A 19,039-nucleotide genomic window follows, 5' to 3' on the forward strand; every position below is an offset into this window, starting at 1 on the left:
CTCCTGAGTGCCGAGGTCCTGGGGCTGGGTGTTTGAGGAACAGGAGGACGTGGAATGGCTGGAGGGTAGGGGTGGAGCAGGGGCCTGGGGACTGGCTGGAAAGACTTGCACTTTCCTGAAGGGTTTAGCACAGGAGGCTCTTCAATTATGGGATTTAATCAAGGGTTTGGGCTTGTTGAAAGAAAATGAAAGTGCTAGTCACCCAGTTGTGTCCAACTCTTTGAGACTCCATGGACTGCAGCCCGCCAGGCTCCTCTGTCCATGGGATTCTCCAGGGAAGAACACTGGAGTGGGTTGCCATGCCCTTCTACGGGGGCTCTTCCTGAGCCAGGGACCGAACCTGCATCGCAGGCTGACTCTTTACCATCTGAACCACCAGGAAGACTTTGAGCACTTCGGATTTTTTAATAAAAGGGCCTTTTGGGCTGCTGAGGGGGAATGACCTCAGGCCACCCAGTGGAGGTGCCAGGTCCCAGGGGCAGGGACACAGGAGGGGGTAACCAGGCCATCAGGGTTTGGGAGTAGCAGGGATCAGGACAGAAGGTGGGGGGGAGGGGGGCGGAAACCAGAGCAGGCGAAAGAGCCGCTGTCCCTGGGGGTAGGCTGGGTTTGGAGGGCAGAGTTGGAGCCAGTCTGGACCTTGGAGGCTGTGATGCCTCTGCACATCCCAGTGGGGGTTTGGGGCGAGCCCAGGCTAGGGTGTAAGTCTGGGGCGGCCTGCAGATGGTGAGCAGAGCTGAGACTGGCCGGGCCTCCCCCTTCTCAGTACAAAGTGGCCCTCCAGGTGGTGTGGTACAAGGAGCCCCTCCTGGCTGAGCCACTCCAGCTTCTTCACCCCGCCAGGGGATGGCGGGACAGGGAGTCCCTGCCTGTCCCTCCTCATCTGCTCACTGCCTCTCCCTGTGAGTTCTGGCCCAGGACCCCTGCCCACACCACCTTCAGCTCCTGCACCCAGGCAGGCCCTCCTGCCCTCACGGTCCCTAGGCTGGAACTCAGGGGTCTCAGTCAGGCCCGTCTCTCAGGGTGCCCTGCTCAGGGTTGAGGGTCCCCAGACCTGTTTTCACCTCTGACCGCCCCTGCCCCCCATGGAGTAGGTCCCCCTCTTGGCTTCTCCCAGCTTCTGAGCAGTGGACAGTGCCAAGTGGGGGTGGTGTCTGATGACTCAGGCCCATCCTGGGCTTCGCCCCCACCCCAGGGCCCCCACGGGCCAGCGCACAGTAGGTGCTGGACACAGCTATTACACGGGCGCCGGGAGACGGATCGGGTAGGGAAGGGGGTAGGCAGCAGAGGCTCCTTCCGGGCCCTGTACTCAGTGCTGAAGGGGTCCTCTGCCCACAGGTGCTTCTGGGCCGTGCTCCTTCTCCTGGCCCTGGCTGTGCTCCTGCTGGCCGGCGTCATGCACGTGGACGTCAGGCTGCTCATGCCGTGAGTCCTCCACTGGGTGGCCTGAGGTCTGGGCACTGCCCCCTCCCCGAGCAGTACTGGGATGGGACCCCAGCGTGCCCTACTCCAAGTGGCACCCAGCCTTGCCTGTGACTGTGGCAGGCCACGCCTCCCTTCCAGGCCTCAGCCTCCCCTCTGCAATGGAGGAGGGGCTCTTCCTGTGGTCACCCAGCCTGGGGGCCTCCTAGTATCTCCCATGGGCAGTAACTCCGGGGAGGGGTATGGGAGGGTTGAATCTGGGCCAGGTTGGGGGTGCCCTGGGCAGAGCTGCTGTGTGCAGAGGGTAACCAGGAGGCAGGGCTGGGGTGGTTAGAACCCCCTAATGGTCTGGGGGTCAGGACCCCTGCCCCCTGCTGGTTTGTGGTATGGCCTCTGTGAAGCCCAGTGTCCTCCTGATGGCTACCCAGCCCCAGTGCCTTAGCCTGGCTGCTGGGAGGGCCCTCCAGCCCTGGGCCTGGTTGATCTCCACAGGAGAGGGGAAGTGCTAAATTTCCTGGGTATCCTTGCCTACCCCCGAGGCCTGGCACTAGCCTCTGGACCCTGTCTCCACCATCCTGGGTCACTCTCACCAGCCCTGTTTTGGGGTCCTATGTTGGGGCAGGGTGGGCACCAGCTCCAGGCTGGCGTCCACAACTGGGTGGGTGACACCCTGAGATCATGGGAGTGGGCACCAGCGTCCAGTCTTGCCTGGCGGTGAGTCAGCCTGCTCAGCATGCACCGCTGGTCATATGGCCTGGGTCACAGGGCAGAGCCATGCAGGGCGCCCTCAGAGCCAGGCAGGAGGTTGGGAAGCAGAGGGGTGCAGGGCCTGGGAGAGCAGCCTGCAGTATGTGGGAGCAGGTGGTGCAACCACTGGAAGGGCACAGCTAGGGCGGGGTCTCAGGTAAGGGGGCACAGTGGCGGGGCTGGGTTGGGTGTTTCCAGCTCAGGGAGTGTGGGTCGGGGAAGCCTGGACGGTGGAGCACCTTTGCGGGCCTCCAGGTTCAGGGGTCGCAGGGCTGGGATCTCTCCGGCTGGGCAAGCGCGAGGATCCCCGGCCCACGGCGCTGCACTTTTCCCCCAGCCAACTCGGGGACCAAGTTGACGGGCCCCCCGTCACCAACGTCATGTTTCTTAAGACGCACAAGACGGCCAGCAGCACGGTGCTCAACATCCTTTTCCGCTTCGCCGAGACGCACAACCTGTCGGCGGCGCTGCCTGCTGGCGGCCGCTTCCACCTCGGTTACCCCTGGCTCTTCCTGGCGCGCTACGTGGAGGGCGCGGAGCAGGGCGGCCCCGAGCGGCGCTTCAACATCATGTGCAACCACCTGAGGTTCAACCCGCCAGAGGTGCGCAGGGGCGGGGCTTTCCGGGGTGGGTCTCCCGGGGCTGGGCTCCATGGGGGCGGGACTTGCGGGGTCTGGGGGCGGGGCTCATGGGGGGCGGGACTCGGGGGCGGGGCTCCTTGGAGGGCGGGGCTTCCCGGGGCAGATCCTTCTGGGGGCGGGGCTACTGGGCGGGGCTCCAGAAGGGCGGGGCTTCCCTGAGGGCAGAGCTTCCAGGGGCGGTGCTTCTGGAGGGCGGTGCTCCGGGGGCGGGGCTCATGGAGGGCCGTGGCTCACGGGCGGGGTCCCGGGGCTCCCGGGGGCGTTGCTCTCTGAGTCAGCCGCGGGAACCCGGCGTCTGCCGCCTTCTCCCTCTTCTCCCTCTCCTCCTGGGTCCAGACTCACCAGCTCGTCCCTCCGCAGGCCCTTTTCACGTGTTCACGGCTCCTTCTCTGGGTCATTCGGGTCTTAGCTTAGAGGGCATCTCCTCCCGGGGGCTTCTCTGACCTCCTCCCCAAAGGCTTAGCAGGGGTGACGGGGAAGGGTAATGGGGGCCGGGGCGTGGCCAGGCTCAGGGGCTTTCAGGTCGTTCTGGATGCTGGTGAAGGTGGCAGGCAGAGGAGCCAGGTGGCCTGGACTGGATGCAGGGGACTGGGTGCGGGGGGTGGGGGGCCGGGGGCAGGCTCAGGTGTGCTGCGGGGTGGGCGCAAGGGAGGAGGCACCACCTGCCCCCGGGGACCACCCCCGAAGGAGCCCAGAGGGTCACCAGCCCTTCCCCTTCTGTCTCCCAACAGGTGCAGAAAGTTATGCCCAACGACACCTTCTACTTTTCCATCCTCAGAAACCCCGTCTTCCAGCTGGAGTCCTCCTTCGTCTACTACAAGAGCCACGTCCCCGCCTTTAGGAACGTCACCAGCCTGGACGCCTTCTTGGCCTCGCCGTGGGCCTACTATAACCAGAGCCTGGGCCTGAGCAACGCCTACGCCCGGAACAGCATGTGGTTCGACCTGGGTTTCGACAACGACGCGCCGCCCAAGGAGGACTACGTGCGCGCGCGCCTGCTCGACGTGGAGAGGCGCTTCCAGCTGCTGCTCATCGCGGAGCACTTCGATGAGTCCATGGTGTTGCTCCGGCGCCTGCTGCGCTGGCGGCTGGACGACGTGGTGGCCTTCAGGCTCAACGCGCGCAGCCGGCACAGCGTCACCAGCTTGTCGCCCGCAGGCCAGGAGCGCGCCAAGCACTGGTGCGCCCTGGACTGGCGCCTCTACCAGCACTTCAACCGCACCTTCTGGGCCCGGCTGCGCGCAGAGCTGAGTCCGCGGCGTCTGCGCTCTGAGGTGGCGCGGCTGCGCGAGCGGCGGCGCGAGCTGGCCGCCCTGTGTCTGCAGGACAGCGAGCCCAAGAACAAGTCGCAGATCACCGATTTCCGACTGCGCCCCTACCAGTCGGGCAGGGCGGACATCATGGGCTACAACCTCAAGCCGGGCCTTGACAACCAGACGCTGCAGACGTGTCAGCGGATGGTCATGCCCGAGCTCCAGTACATGGCCCACCTGTACACCCTGCAGTTCCCCGACAAGCCCCCCAAGAACATCGCCTTCCTGGAGGCCTAGAGGGATGGCGCCGCGGACTCTGGCCAGGCCCTCTCCTGTTGTCCCTGGAAGGCCCCGGGCGCTGCCTCAGGCTCCGAGGGGTCTCCTGGGGGCACCTGGGGTATCCAGGCCCTGCCAGACCACCAGCCCTCAGGACGAAGACCACCCATGATCCATCCTCTCGGAGGTGACCTCTCCGCTGAGGACCTGAAATATAGGACACCATCGCACCTGGACTGAGGATGTGAGCCTGCTCATCAGATTCACCAGATAGAAATGTCTTACCAGGTGGGAAAGTGAGAGATCTTCCATCAGAAGAAAGGAATCTGGAGCTCAGAGCGGCTCCCCCTACTTTGCCAGCCATGGGGACATGACCCTGGTCACTGAGACACTGTCAGCACCCCACACTCTGGAGGCGGGCCCGGGGACCTGGGTCTGGAAGGGTCTGGAATGCTCGGTTTTCCTTCTTTGGCTGTATGAGGCTTATTTCCAACTGAAGAACGGTTTTGGATTGAGAAATGTTAGAACTGCTTACAAGGCAAATGGTTTAGCGGAGCACAGGTTGAAGGCTGGTGCTGCAGGTCTGAGCTGCGACAACCCCCCCCAAAAGATGAATGGAGGAGGAGACCTGCCGGAGAGCTGAGAGGGGACTGCTGTACCCTTGGTTGCCGTGGAGACAGCACTGGATGAAACCCCAGAGGAGGGTGGCTTCCAGGCCCCCTTTCTTGTGGTTTGTGTGGAGGGAGTGAGGATGCCTGCCTGGCAGAACGTGATCCCTGGCTGCTTGGGGGCCCAGTGGTTAGTGGGGTGCACACACCCAGAACCATGTGCCCCATGCCTGAGAAAAGTGGGCTACCTGGAGCACCCAAGAAACAGAGCTGCTCTTTCACACTCAGCTGAGAGGCTCAGCCTGGCCTGTCCGTCTGGCTCTGGGGTCCCCTTCCTTCCACGCGGGGACCTCAGCCCTGAGGACCCTGGCACCTGCTCAGGCGCTCCTGGGTCCAGACATGTCCACACTTTTCAGGAGAATCAGCACTTCAAAGAGAAGGGGAACTCTCACCCACAGAACAGGCAGCAGCTAACTTGGACACAATTTAATGGAAGGACTTATGAAGAATAAATTTTCAGTAAGAATATGGGATATACTGCAGCAAATTTGAGAATAAATGACAATATTTAGAAACAGAAAAAAATGAACAGTCCATGCAGGATGGACCAGAGATCCAGGTCAGCAGGAGACGCCCCACTCCCTCCCCTCCTCCGCCCCCTCCCCTCCCCCGCCCCCAGGAGGTTCCTCCATCCTCCACCCACAGGAAAATGCAAAGAGGGAAATTGCAAGGGAGAGAGGAGACAGGGAATCAGATCCCAGATGAGCCAACCTGAGAGGAGTCTGGGAAGGGGTGTACGGGCCATGGACTAGAGCTGATAGCCAAACAAAAATGGGGAAAATGACCCTGATTTAAAGAAAGCCTCGAGCTTCCCTGGTGGTCCAGTGGTAAAACCTGCCAATTCAGGAGACACAGGTTTAATCCCTGACCCAGGAGGATCCCACATGCCACAGGACAACTAAACCCGGGCACTGCAGCTACTGAGCCTGTGCTCGAGAGCCTGGGGGCTGCAACTACCGGCCTCGTGAGCCGTGGCTGCTGAAGCGCGCGGGTCCCCGCACCTGTGCTCTGCAATAAGCAGAGCCACTGCAATGCGAAACCCGTGCACTGCAATTAGAGAGTAGCTCGTGCAGCAGTGAAGACCCAGCACAAACAGAAATAAATAATAAAAATAAACATTAAAAAAGGCCCAGTGCAGCCAAAAACAAATAAACTAAAATAAAAATACTCAAATCCCATCACTGCTCTGAGCCTCAGGCACATCTGCCAACCGCCAGAGAAAACACAATCCCTGCTCAGCTGATGTGAACAAGCGAGTGAATCTAGGATAAGCAGGAAGCACGGAGGCCTCTTACTACCAAATGAGCGGGCTGTCTCTGGTGAGCCGGTGTCAGACCGTCACTGCTGCCCACAGAGCCAGCACCGTGGAAGTGGGCTGTTCTCAGCTGCACGGTAACCAAGAGCGCGAAACTGTCATGGAGATTCAGTGACAGTTACTTTTGTCTTTGAGGTTGGCAGGAGCGTCAACCAGCACTGTCTTTTCGGAGGGAAAATTGGGGGTGTCTATCACAACGTAAAGCGCATGTGGTTTGTAACAGACAACTTTGGAAGCAGTCCGTCTGCTTGTCTGTCCAGTTTAACATGCAGAGTCTGATGCCGCCAGTAAAGCTGGCAGCCTGGACTCTATGGTCTCCTTTCCAGAGGGGCTCTGGCTGTGTGTTGTTGGACGCGGGGTTGGTGGGCGGGGCTGCCCACCCGGCTGCCCATCCGGGGTGGGTGTGCAGGGGAAGCTGGGGAGAGAGGCTGGTTTTTCAAGGGAAGCAGGTTCTTATGCGACATCTCCATGTTTTAAAAAGCTGGCATCTAACTAAAACATTAAAATGCTTGAGAGAGGGAGCAGGGCATGTGTGTGTGTGGGGGGGGGCGGAGGCGGCCTCCTTCCATGGCCCCCAGGCGCCCTGTCCTGTGCCGCTGAACAGGCGATGCAGGGGCTTGGAGGCCCGTGTCCCTGGGCCTGGGTTCTCCGAGGGGACTGGTGAACCGTGGCCGGTGGCTGGGGGCCAGGGACAGAGCTGGGCCCTCCCTTCCAGTTCGGATGGGCTCTAGAGACGTCAGGCCGTGCTAACGCTTCCTTCACACCTGTCTTCCCCTTTCCGCTCACCGCAGACCCTTGGGCTTTTATGTGGGCGCCGGCTCCCCGCTGGGGACATCCTGGGGCCCCTGGGGTGGGCAGAGTAATGTGCGCCAGGTCTCAGCCCGCTCTGCAGAGGGGACGCCACAGTGCCGCCCCACCCCCTCAGGCCGCGGGGGCCCAGCTCTGGTGACCCGCCATGGCCGTGGTGAGGAGAAGGCAGCCCAGACGCGGGGCAGGACGGGGGCTGCAGCCCGGTGGGGGCACCCTGGGGGCCGGGGGCAGGGGGTGCGAAGGACCACAGAGCACTCACTCGCCTCCTCATGGGAGACATCTCTGGGCCGCCACACCGAGCCTCCCAGGGAGGTCAGCCGTGGCCCTGCACGGCCTTGTTGGAGGATGAGCGCCCGGGGGGAGGCCGGTCCGTCAGCAGAGGGGGGCCCCGGCGGCCCCAGCCTGATGGGGCCCCTCCCGTGGGCCCTTTCACCCCCCGCCCGCTCTCTGCCGCGCCAAAGCCACACAGCTGGCGGGACGGTCCTGGGCCCTGACGCAGCCCTGGGCCGTGGCCAGCGTCCGGCTCCTGGCCACACAGTGGGGTCTGTCTCTGCCCGGGAGTGGGTCAGAGAGGCAGGCGCTCCTGCGGCCACCCTGCAGCCGGTTTGCCAGCCCGGTGAGTCCCTCTCCGCTCACCCATACCCTGGCCCTGGGGCTCAGGACCTGCCCCTCTTTGGGGTGGGGGCAATGGGCTTGTGGACCAGGGTCCCCTCCTCCATGGGACGATTTCCTGAAGGGCCCCAGGGTATGTTTAGAGGATGGGATGGTTGTCGACTGGGTGTCAGGGCCCAGTGGGCACTGCTGCTCACATGGCCTGGAGGTGACGCTTCAGCAGGCAGGAGTGTCTGTAATTGAGGCCTTGCGCTGGACAGGGCCCAGGACACCTGCGTTAGACTGGAGACCCATCCTGAGGGGACAGCCAGGTCTGCCTGTCTTGAGTGCAAAGGGCCTGTGACGTTCTCCTGTGAGTGTGCCGTTCCCGGCCTCGAGGGTGTGGGCAGGGGGCTGGGCTGGCTCAAGCTCCAGGGTGGGGCCCAGACAGGACTGGCTGTGGGACTGCAGGGCGGGCCCTGCCTAGACACAGTGACCCCCAGGGGCTCCCTGCCCCCGGGGTCCAGGGCCAGGGGACCAGACTGTCGTGGAGGTCCCTTCTCCTCCCCAGGCCTTGTCTCTCCCTCTGTGATGCATCACCCCTGGGGAGGTCCACGCTGGGGAGGGAGGATGGGCGCTGTCTCCCCTGAACGCCGGGGCACAGCCATCCTGGTGGCGCCAGACGTCTGGAGCCTGCTGCACTGGCCCAACCGGCAGGCCTGTGAGCTGGAGGGCCTGCTCCTCTGCCTAGATTGAGGTCCCCCCGAGACTCGGGCTCTGCAGGGACCCAGGGCCTGGCCCGGGTCCACTGGCCTGCAGCACCGCCCGCTCTGTGCAGGGGGGGCACTGGCCAGCGAGCCTTTGGACCCTCCATTCCCGCTGCCTGGGCCCGCAGCGGGGGCAGGGCCCGCGCCGCCTGCTTCTGCTGGCACCGGCTCCGCGGGGACCCCAGGGGAGAGAATGTCCCCTTGTTACCCTGCAGCCTGCGGGGCACGCGGCACCGGCACCTGCTTCCTGCTGGGGCACAATCGCCCTTTGGATGCAGAGCGGGGTGGCCCGGGGCTTCCAGGACGCAGGAAGCCCCTCCTCTGGCACCACCCCCAGGCGGAGGGTGGGCGGGCCTGGAGTGAGGCGAGTTCTGCAGGGCTGAGTGAGGCGGGGTCTTCAGGGCTGAGTGGGGGCGGGGTCTTCAGGGCTGAGTGAGGGCGGGGTCTGCAGGGCTCAGTGGGGGCGGGGCCGGCTGCCCGTGAGCCTCCCAGGGGCAGGCGGTCCTGGGCAGAGGTGGACCGGGGTGGACGTGTATGTCTGCCTGGGGGACCTCAGGCATGGAAGTGTGTGCGTTCGTCCTGGTCGCCCCGCTCACCATCCCGACTGTGTCCTTGGATGCGCTGGCCTCGCTGTGCCGGACTACCTCGCCTCAGCACCCGGTCTGGTCACCGCTGCGTGTCTGGCCCTCAGGCCTCCACTGCTCAGACCCCCCCTCCCCTCCCCCCGCTCACGTTGCAGCCCCGGGACCCCTCTGTGCTGTGGGGAAGGGAGCGGACTCCATCCTGTCCCTGGGTGCGGCCCGAGCCCCCCCAGCTCTGTGCAGGTAGCCAGATACTGTGTAGCCCAGGGAAGCCCATCCGAGGCCCCACCCTCGCAAGCCTCCTTCAGGTGCATCCTCCTGGGAGGGGGGCAGCCCCCGCAAAGACTGCCCAGGCCACTCTGTCACCCCTGCAGGAGCCTGGCCTGTGGGCAAGCAGGGCTGGGAGACCAGCCAAGGTTTAGGGATTCAGGCTCTGTAGTCAGACAGCCTTGCTGAAGGGGCCCCTCTGCATGGTGGCTGAACCCAGAGGCTCTCCCTCCTGTCGGGGGCGGCCAGTGCCCGGGGTGGCAGTCTCCCCTGCACCTCCCCTCTAGGTTTCAGCTCTGGGAGGCCCCCTTTCTTCACCGCACCCCCAGCCTGGCTTCTCCCCTAAGTGTGCTCCCGCTTCTGGGGGCCCGTCATGGCGGGCATGGATCTTCCTCCACCCCTGTGTGGGAGCCGCTGCTTTTCAAGTTCAAAGCCCTGCCCCTGAGAGCAGACCATCGACCCCACCTTGACTCCTTTCTGCCTGGAGGGGGCAGGGCAGGGCCACAGAGTGGTGACCTCTCTGGCCTCCTTGGGGTCCCTCTCACTACCTGCACTAGCCTGTACCACCCCTAGCTCTCTTGCGGGTACACGTGTGAGCTATTTGGGGTGCCTATTGGTAGGGGCATCTCTACTGGGCCTCCAGCATCCCCAGCCTTGCTCAGGAGCCTAAGGGGGCGGGGTGGCAGGTCCCCTCCCCCGCTGGGGCCCGGAGTGTGGGACCTTTATGTGCAGGAGACCGCTGGGGCCTCCTCTTGGGTCTGCAGGCAGCCCCTACCTCTCTTGGCCACTCTCCTGAGTCCTCTGGCCCCGTGGACCCCAGTCTGAGAGCAGCAGCATGGCTGTCTTCCTCCAAAAAGCCTCGGGCCAGCGTGTGGGGCAGGTGAGCAAGCTTCGTGTCCCTCCGTGGCCTCTTCTGCATGTGGTGTCTGCACGGCTCCTGTGGTCGAGGGGCCTCTGTTTGGGGATGCTGAGCCCCTCCTTATCCAAAACCCTGGGGCCTGACTGTCCCCTTAACAGCCCCCTGCTGGGCCGGCGCTGTAATGGAGTCAAGCACGTGGCTGGGCAGTGTCCAGGGGCTCTGACACCAACCAACTCCCTCTCCCTGGGTGATGCTGAGGAGAGGAAGACATTAGAGCTGCAGTGTCCTCGGGGAGGGGCTGTCCTGGACTGGAGGGTGGGGCGGTAAGGGGGCCTGGGACAGGGCGGTCTCTGGGGTGGGCACAGGGAAGGTGGATGGGACACCGGCACCCGCCGGAAACCCTCACCCATCTGGAGGGAACAGCGGGGAGCCTGGAGGACTCCCCGGCCGCTGACCCGCTGACCCTGGGTCCTCGCCCCTGCCTGCAGAGCATGGGGACCCCGCGTGTCCCCGCGCGGACCGTCCTCTTCCAGCGCGAGCGGACGGGCCTGACCTACCGCGTGCCCGCGCTGCTGCCCGTGCCCCCAGGGCCCACGCTGCTGGCCTTCGCGGAGCAGAGGCTCAGCCCCGACGACGCCCACGCCCACCGTCTGGTGCAGAGGACCGGCACACTGGCCGGGGGCTCCGTGCGGGTGAGCGCGCTGGGGGGCGAGTTTGGGGGCCGCGCGGACGGACGGACGTGGGACTGAGGCTTGGCCCCACTCCGCAGTGGGGCGCCCCGCGCGTGCTGGGGACGGCGGCCCTGGACGAGCACCGCTCCATGAATCCCTGCCCCGTGCACGACGCGCGCACGGCCACGGTCTTCCTCTTCTTCATCGCCGTGCGTGGCCGCACCCCCGAGGCCGCGCAGATCGCCGCGGGCAGGAACGCCGCACGCCTCTGCTGCGTGACCAGCCGGGACGCGGGGCGCAGTTGGGGCGGCGCGCGGGACCTCACGGCGGAGGCGGTGGGCAGCGCCGAGCAGGGTAAGTGGGCGCGGCCGGGCCTGCGAAGGGGCGAGGGGCGGGTTGTCTGAGCCGGGAGGGGGCGGCGTGTGCACCCGGGGCTGGTGGGGGGTGTTGGGCTGGAGGACCCGCCTCTCCCCGCTCCCAGCCTCAGTGCCGCCCACACCGCCTGCTCCGCCGTCTGGCCCTTGTGCCTGGGACCCTCAGCCCGGCGCCCCGAGGGCTTGTCGCCTTCCTGAGCCTCCGCCCCTGCGCTGAGCCGGCTGGCCGGAAGCCCCGGACGGTCACTCTCACTGCTTTCTCCTTGGCCTCCCCGCCCTAAGCCCCGCCCCCGCCCCTCCTTGCCAGGGTTGCAGCCGGGTAGGATGGCTCGACCCCAGAGCTTTCCTGTGTTCTTGCTGTCGGTTCCCTGAGGGCTGACCACCCATTGCCCTCTGGAGCCACCCTGCCCCTGGCTTGTGTGTGCTGACTCAGGGGTCACTCACACTCTGGCAGGTGGGAGCTCTCTGCTGGTGTGGACCCCACCCCAGAGGACCCCTCCTGGGGTGACCCCGGCCCCTCCTTCCTGCAGACTGGGCCACGTTCGCTGTGGGGCCAGGCCACGGTGTCCAGCTGCGCTCTGGCCGCCTGCTGGTGCCGGCCTACACCTACCATGTGGTCCGGCGTGAGTGCTTCGGCCGGATCTGCAGGACCCGTCCCCAGTCCTTCGCCTTCTACAGCGACGACCACGGCCGCACCTGGCAGCACGGGGGCCTCGTGCCCAGCCTGCGCTCGGGCGAGTGCCAGCTGGCCGCGGTGGATGGCGGGCAGGCCGGCGGCGTTCTCTACTGCAACGCTCGGAGCCCACTGGGCAGCCGCGTGCAGGCCCTCAGCGTGGACGAGGGCACCTCCTTCCTGCCTGGGGAGCTGGTGCCCGCCCTGGCCGAGACCGCCCGGGGCTGCCAGGGTAGCATCGTGGGCTTCCCAGCCCCGCCTGCCAGCGGGCGGGAGGATGAGGAGTGGTCGGTGGGCACCAGCAAGCCCCTCCACTTTCCACACCTCTGTCGTGGGGCCCAGGATGCCCCAGAAGAGGGCACTGGAGACACCCGCGGGGGCGGGGGGCTGGGTGCTACAGAGGGCTGTGGCGACGGCCCCGGGGAGCCTGGCCCCTGGGAATCTGGTGAGAACAGGGGCTCCCGGGCCTCGGTGCTCCTGGGACCCCCTGCAGCTTTGTCGCAGAGCCCCACGTGGTTGCTGTATTCCCACCCCGTGGGGCGCAGGGCTCGGCTCCACATGGGCGTCCGCCTGAGCCGGGCCCCACTGGACCCCCAGAGCTGGACGGAACCCTGGGTCATCCACGAGGGCCCCAGTGGCTACTCGGACCTGGCATCCATCGGGCCTGCCCCCGGGGGGATCCTCACCTTTGCCTGTCTGTTTGAGAGTGGGGCCAGGGTCTCCTACGAGGAGATCTCCTTCTGCATGTTTTCCCTGAGGGAGGTCCTGGAGAACGTGAGGCTGGGCGGGGGGCACCCCGGCCCTGGAGACAAGCCTGCGGGGCATTGCCAGCCCTCCTGATGGACCCCTGGCTGTGCCCAGCCCTGGTGCCCAGGAGAGGCAGGGAGGAGGACGGGGCGGCTGCCTCTGGGAGGCGGGGGCAGAGGTCCCGTGGGCAGGGGGCTGTCCCCAGGTGATCCGCGCAGACCTCTTCCCAAGGCTGACCGCGGGCTGGGGGCCTGGGGTGGGAGGGGGCACGGGGACCCTTAGTGGAGCACACGGGGCTCGGTTGTCGGTACCGTCTTCCTCTTTAATCTTGCTCGGCTCGCGACGTTCTGGCTTATGAACGAGAAATAAAGGGATCCTGCGTATCTGTCCAGGGGCGTCTCTCCTCAGTTCTTTCTACTTCGAAGCCTGGGGAGGGTCCCCAGGGCTCTAGACACCCCCGATCCCATTGTGGGGTCTGCCTGCCTTAGCCAAACTCCCCCGGGCCGGCCAGCTGCCTGGAGGGGCGGGGGCGGGGCAGCCGCCTGGAGCGGCGGGGCGGGGCGGGGCGGGGCGGGGCGGGGCAGCTGCCCGCCCTGGCTGGGTCCCCGCCCAGCATCTTTCGGTTTCCTCTTCTTTGCAATATCTTACTTTCTGGTTATAAAAATAAAATACACTCGTAGAAAATTTGGAAAACAAAAAAGTGATGCACACAGATTCCCTTGCTCCCCCCACAACTATGATTACTTTTTGGCATTTCTTTCTTGAAGAAATTCTTTTTGCAAAGCGTGACTTCATTTAGCTTGCCATTCACTACCCTCCCCGTCGGCCCCGTTTCGGGCCCTGCAGGGACCTTCTGGGCTGGTCGGTTTCCCTGGTGGCCAGTCGCACGCAGTGAGCACCTCTGGGGCGTCCTTTGCTTCCTTAGGCTGGCTTCTGGGCCAGCATGACCGTCTTGCACTCTCTTCCCAACGCTGGTGGTGTCCAGGAGGCCTCGGAGCAGCGGAGGGCCCAGGGGTCCCCAGGGAACTCAGGACAGCCAGTCCCTTGGGAGCCAGAAGGGCCCTCATTGCTGCCTTCACTGTCAGCCCCCTGCAGGGGCCACTCCCTTTCTGGGGTCACCCCCGGGCTCCAGGCAGTGGTTTGGATGGGGGTCTGGGGCCCCTCAGAGCCCTGAGCATGTACAGCCGGTGACCCCCACCCCTGAGCAGCCTCAGTGCCCCGGAAGGACACCCCTTCTACCTGCCGCTTTGGGGCAGTGATTTGAGGCCACTTCTGTTTTCAGGTTTAAGCCCCAGAAACCAGCACAGAGGGCAGGTGGGGCTCTCTGCAGGCACACAGGTGCATGTGGCTGGTGTCCTGCACTCCCCTCTGCACTGATTCATGCCTCGGAGCCACCCTGAACCTCAGCTTGTGACTTGTATGGCAGCAGGAGGGTGTGTGCAGACACAGCTGAAATCAGGACTGAGACGGGGTCGGCAGGAGCGAACATCCTCACTGGGGGAGAGGACGGTCGGGGGAGCCCTGTGGGGATGAGGCCAGGACTGCAGCAGCCTGGCACAGGTGTTCGGATGCCTGGAGCCACTAGCAGTGGGGGGTGGGGGGGGCAGGGGGACCCTCCCTGGAGCCTCGAGAGGGAGCACAGCTCTGGGCCACCTGATGGGGGGCTTCTGGCTCCAGAACTGGGGCGACTGACACCCACTGCTCATGTGAAACCGCTGCTGTCCTGCCCGGGTGCCCTGGGCCGGCCCTGACCATCACGCCTCTGAGTCCCGGTCCAGCGTCCCAGCTGGCCCCGCAGGCACACGGCCACCCTCCTGCTCCTGCTTCTGGGTGAGCCCTCCACTTACTCAGGCCAGCCAGGGTGAGAGGCCTCCCAAGCGGGCAGAGTTGGCCCTTGTGACCCGGCCGTCACGGAGCTGTGGCTCCCTTGGCTGGCCCTGTCCTGGCTCCCTGACGTCCAAGCTGTTGCTGCGGGCCTGGGTTAGGGCGTGACGCCCTTGGGTAGAGAGACAGGCCATGGGGAGAGTCCCTGGGCTCAGGACGGCTGGGCCCCCCCCAAATCTCCCTCTGCACCGATGCCTGCCGCCCCCTGAGCCTGGTCTGTCTGGGCCCCGAGGCTCGAGGCCCTGCTCTCCCGTGGCTCATCTGGGCCGCTCGCCCTACTCTCTGGGCCCAGGTCCCACTGTCGGCTTGCGGGGGGGTCGTGTGGGTCCTCGGCCCTGCTCGCAGAGCCGGGAGACTGTCCCGGGGGGAATGCCCGCTCCCTGTTCCCCGGGGCCGCCAGTCCTCAGGAGCTGCCCCTCTGCTACCTGCCTGCTGCCCTGCACCCCAGGCTGCTCCGACCCAGGCCCTCCGGGATGGCTCTGTGCTCTGCCGGCTGCCTCCTTCCTCCCCGGACTCGATGGACTGGCCCCTGGGCCATCCCTGGCTCTGTCAAGGCTGCGGCGCGGTCCCCAGGTAGGTCGGGCCTCGCTGGGCTTCTGGTTCACACTGTCCGTTTTGTCATTTTCTTCCCGGTGTTGTTCCTTCCATTTCCCTTTCTGGTCTCACTGGACCGGCAGGACCTCCAACCTGAAATAGGCGTAAGGTCCGGCAGACAGGATCCAGGCTCCCTCAGCTGTCAGTGTCCTCAGTCCGGAACCTGTGAGCTTTGTGACAAAGGGCCCCCATGACTGAGACTAAGGGCATTGAGATGGGGATTACCCTGGGTTGACGGGCGGGCCGGCTGTTACCCCAGGGGCTCTGAGAAGGAGGGCGGGAGGTCGGAGGGGCAGCAGGTCTGTGGCGCTGGGTTTGCAGACGGAGGCTGGCCGTGGAGCCGGGGGCTGCAGTGGCCCCTGGGACCTGGGAAACGCTGCGAGCAGATTTCCTGCTGGGGCCTCAAGAAGGATGGACGGAGGACGCTCCGTCTCTGCCCAGCGGGACCCAGAGCTGTGCCGTTGTGGGTTCGTCCCAGCGGATGCAGGAAACCCGGACAGGTGTTGGCTGGGTGCCTGGATCCGTTGCAGCGCTTCTGGGGCCCAAGGGCCTGAACGCTGCCCTGCTCACGGATGCGTCTGACTCTCTCCTGTGTGCTTTCCATCCTTCTCTGTCTCTGTGCTTCATTCTGGTTAGTTTCTCTTGACTTTTCTTCCAGCTCACTAGTCCTGTCTCTGCTGGGATTAACTGGCTGGAAGTCACTGCTTCCTGCCCCTTCGGTCAGACTTCCCTGGTGGCTCAGATGATAATGAATCTGCCTGCCTTGCAGGGGACCCAGGTTCAACTGCTGGCTTGGGAAGTTTCTCTGGAGAAGGGAAAGGCCACCCATCCTGTATTCCTGCCACAGACAGAGGAGCCTGGCGGGTCGCAGAGTCGGGCCCAGCAGAACGACTAACACCGTCTCTGTCTGTCTTCTCTCTGCGTGTCTCCTCCCTCCCCTCCCCGCCTCTGTCTCTGTCTCTCTCCCTCTGTCTCTGGACTCCAGTGCTGGGCTCCTTTTCCGTGTGTGCACAGAGGCGAAAGGAGAAAAGATCTGCAAGTTTTCCCATGTGTTACATGCTTTGTATGTTCCACTCCATTTAATAAAATCAAAGCCCCTCTGAAGTAGGTATTATTTCCATTTTCCAGATGTGGAAATTGAGGCTCAGCGGCTTGTGATGACCTCACAGGTTGGGGTAGAAACCAGCGTGCCATCCATTTGGTGGTTCCCACATGGTTCTTTTTTGAATGTTTTCCACTGCGTGTGATTAAAACAATTTCAATGGCCACAAGTGCTTGTTTTAATCAGTCTTCTCAGAGTCTCTCCCCACCCCTTTCTGCCCTTAAGATGACGGCAGCCTGCTCCCCTCCTGAGGCTCACACAGGAGGGGGTAAACTGGAAGATCACAGAAGTCTATCTCTTTGCAGCCAACTGGAGCGGTTGCGTGTCTGTGGTCCAGTAGCTGACGGCCCTCATGCGGTGGTGCTGGGCTGGGCTGGGCTGGGCTGTGTGCCCGCGCATAGGGCCTGTCCCTGCAGCCTGGTGCTGGCGTGGGGCCGCTTCCCTGGCCCCTAGACCTCCGTCCTGCGCCCGTTTCCTGTGGAGCCCAGACAGCAGCACAGACTCACATCCTGGCTCATGCGTTCTCAGTGCTGGCTCTATAGGCGCAAGAGCAGGGCTGTGCCCTGGGCCAGCCTGTTTCCTGCTGGGGACATACAGAGGGCTCCTGTTGTGATTATTATTGCTGCTGCAGACACAGCTGCAGTGTGCCGCTTTGAACGACTGTCTTTACAGAGACTCTCATTTCTCCAGGATGGCTTCTCAACTGTGAGGGTGACTGAGCAAAAATCTCCATAGTTTTTTATTTTAATAGATAATAGCAGACTATTTTCTTATAAGGAGTGGTAGTTCACATGCTGTTCCTACAAATGAGAAGGCTGTTGTCTGGCACACTCTTTTCCTTATTCCCATTTGGTGGGTACACAGTGGCCCATCCTGCCCTTCCCAGGTGACCGTGACCTTGTGCTTGCCCTTGTCCCTGCATGGATCCGTAGGGGAGGGGAGTGTGCGCCTCCCCTTCCGTCTCCTCTGCAGGCCCCCCTCCACCACGCCAGGGGGAAGGCTGGGAAGCAGTCTCTGGCCGGAGCCCTAGACTTTTCATCTTTCTAAACTGAGACTGCCCCCCCACCCCGCCCCTGGACACCAACTCCCCCGACCTCGTCCCCACCTGTTGGCACTCCCAGTCTGCTTCGGTCTTCACGGTTTGGCTGCTCTGAGCACTGCAGGTGAGCGGGTTGCAGCTGTCCCTCCCCTTCCACCTGGCCTATGTCACTGAGCATTGTGTTCTCAAGGTCCATCCACAGCTAGCACGTCTCAGAACTTCCTTCCTGTTTTGGCTGAATGATAGTCCGTCGTGTGGACGGGCCACACTCTGTTTATCCTTCGTCAGTCGGGACATCTGGGTTGCTTCCATCTTGTGGCTACTGCAAATAACGCTGCTGTGAATGTGGGTGGACAGAATTTTAAAAATTAATTAATGTTTTAAATGACTAATTAATAGAATTTGATAATTTGTTTTTGGAATTCAGAGTGATATAAAAACATAAAAACAGAAGACAATTGTGGATTTTGCCACCGTGGGTTGGGGGACAGTGGGCCAGCTGTACCTAAGGCAGGGACCCCAAACGGGACCCCCTCCCACACCCAGACCACGTCCTCAGGTCAGCCACGATTTGCCCGAAGGACCAGTGGGAGCTGAGTCTAGGGGAGCTGGGACCCTGGCTGGGTTGAGTTAAGGGACCTGGGGAGGCTGGTGTGTGGCTCCCGTGGCCACCGGACAGGCCACCAGGGGCTTGCGTCTCCAGGGTGGTTGAGAGGCTGGGGGCCACATGCCTGGACGTATGGTGAGTGCCACCAGGGCCTCTTCCTGCCCGAGGAGCAGGCGGCTGAGTGTCTCCTGGTGCTCAGACGACCGGGCCTGAGATGTGGGGCGGGGGGGTGACGCATCAGAGGTGGCCTTGACCTGCGGTGGGTGCAGGGTGCCCCAGACCACAGTGGGGGGCTCCGGGATCACGAACACGGGCCCCCCGTCCATGATGGGGCAGCCCATCTGGGTCGAGGTACAGGGCCGCAGGAAGGGTCCCCCACACCGCTGTGTCTGCCTTCAGGAGGGTCCCACATTCTGAAGCCTCCAAACGTAGAAACCTCACCCAGACCGCAGGGGCCTCGCTCCAACCACACCGGACCACAGACTGCAGGCACCTCCGTCCACACCGAACCACAGACCGCCCAGGCCTCCGTCCACAGCAGACCGCAGACCACCGGGGCCTCCGACCACACCAGACTGCCCACTCACTTATGGCTGAAGTCCCAGGTCCCATCCCCAGGGCAGCCCCGCCTCAGTGGCCAAGGCTGGGTTCCCTTGGAGACCCTCGGCCACAGCCCCACCCTCCCCCAGCAGACCCAGCAGACCCCGGGACCTGGGGCTCCTCTGCGGGCTGCCCCCGCCCCCCCCAGCCCGGCAGACTGGGCCAGGAGGGCGCAGGTAGCCAGGCGGGGGAGTGTCCTGCCGGGAGGTCTCCAGCGGGGGGGGGGGGGGGGGGGGGGGGAGGGTGTCCTGCTGGGCAGAGGGGCTCCAGGGTGGGCTTGGCTGGCCGTGCAGGGAGGTCTCCAGGAGGGGTGGGGGGGGTGGGGAGCCCAGCGAGCCCCGCCCACCACCCCACCCCCCCCCCCCGCAGCTCTGGAGCGTCGCAGACTCCGCTGCAGGGACAGGCCCGCTGGGCTGCGTGGGTGGGGGTGGGCGCGGTGCCGGGCGCCGGGGCGAGCGGGGACGGAAAAAGTGAGTGGGGCGCGGGGCCGCGTTACGGGAAGGCGGATGCGCAGCGCTGAGCGCCGCTCTCGGTCTCGCTGAGCTGGGCTA

At 64.3% G+C, this 19,039-nt stretch overlaps 2 protein-coding genes across 4 annotated transcripts; both read left to right on the top strand.

Moving 5' to 3' along the window:
• Nucleotides 1-1,085: 1,085 nt before the first annotated feature.
• Nucleotides 1,086-6,843, top strand: GAL3ST2 (galactose-3-O-sulfotransferase 2). The gene is made up of 5 exons (XM_070463599.1): nt 1,086-1,090; nt 1,196-1,264; nt 1,339-1,425; nt 2,507-2,771; nt 3,542-6,843. The coding sequence occupies exons 1-5, from the start codon at nt 1,086-1,088 to the stop codon at nt 4,358-4,360; spliced, it is 1,245 nt and encodes a 414-aa protein (XP_070319700.1). The 3' UTR covers nt 4,361-6,843.
• A 784-nt stretch (nt 6,844-7,627) lies between these two features.
• Nucleotides 7,628-13,045, top strand: NEU4 (neuraminidase 4). 3 transcript variants are annotated; one of them, XM_070463590.1, is made up of 6 exons: nt 7,628-7,748; nt 8,005-8,096; nt 10,071-10,218; nt 10,686-10,889; nt 10,967-11,222; nt 11,773-13,045. In XM_070463590.1, exons 3-6 carry the CDS (start codon nt 10,174-10,176, stop codon nt 12,753-12,755), a joined length of 1,488 nt encoding a protein of 495 aa, XP_070319691.1. In that variant the 5' UTR covers nt 7,628-7,748; nt 8,005-8,096; nt 10,071-10,173; the 3' UTR covers nt 12,756-13,045. The 3 variants fall into 3 exon arrangements, with proteins under 3 accessions (XP_070319691.1, XP_070319692.1, XP_020768879.2); XM_070463591.1 differs by having other exon boundaries at nt 10,103-10,218; XM_020913220.2 differs by lacking the exon at nt 8,005-8,096 and having other exon boundaries at nt 10,103-10,218.
• Nucleotides 13,046-19,039: the final 5,994 nt, after the last annotated feature.

The sequence above is a fragment of the Odocoileus virginianus genome, unplaced genomic scaffold (assembly GCF_023699985.2).
Source record: "Odocoileus virginianus isolate 20LAN1187 ecotype Illinois unplaced genomic scaffold, Ovbor_1.2 Unplaced_Contig_5, whole genome shotgun sequence".
Lineage (NCBI taxonomy): Eukaryota > Metazoa > Chordata > Mammalia > Artiodactyla > Cervidae > Odocoileus > Odocoileus virginianus.

Excerpts from the sequence above, each read along its gene's own strand:
- GAL3ST2 (XM_070463599.1), top strand. Across the intron at positions 1,426-2,506 it reads GACGTCAGGCTGCTCATGCC|CCAACTCGGGGACCAAGTTG; the intron begins GTGAGTCCTCCA and ends CTTTTCCCCCAG. Across the intron at positions 2,772-3,541 it reads TGAGGTTCAACCCGCCAGAG|GTGCAGAAAGTTATGCCCAA; the intron begins GTGCGCAGGGGC and ends GTCTCCCAACAG.
- NEU4 (XM_070463590.1), top strand. The coding sequence starts at position 10,174 with ATGGCTGTCTTCCTCCAAAAAGCCTCGGGCCAGCGTGTGGGGCAG. Across the intron at positions 10,219-10,685 it reads CGGGCCAGCGTGTGGGGCAG|AGCATGGGGACCCCGCGTGT; the intron begins GTGAGCAAGCTT and ends CCCTGCCTGCAG. Across the intron at positions 10,890-10,966 it reads TGGCCGGGGGCTCCGTGCGG|TGGGGCGCCCCGCGCGTGCT; the intron begins GTGAGCGCGCTG and ends CCCACTCCGCAG.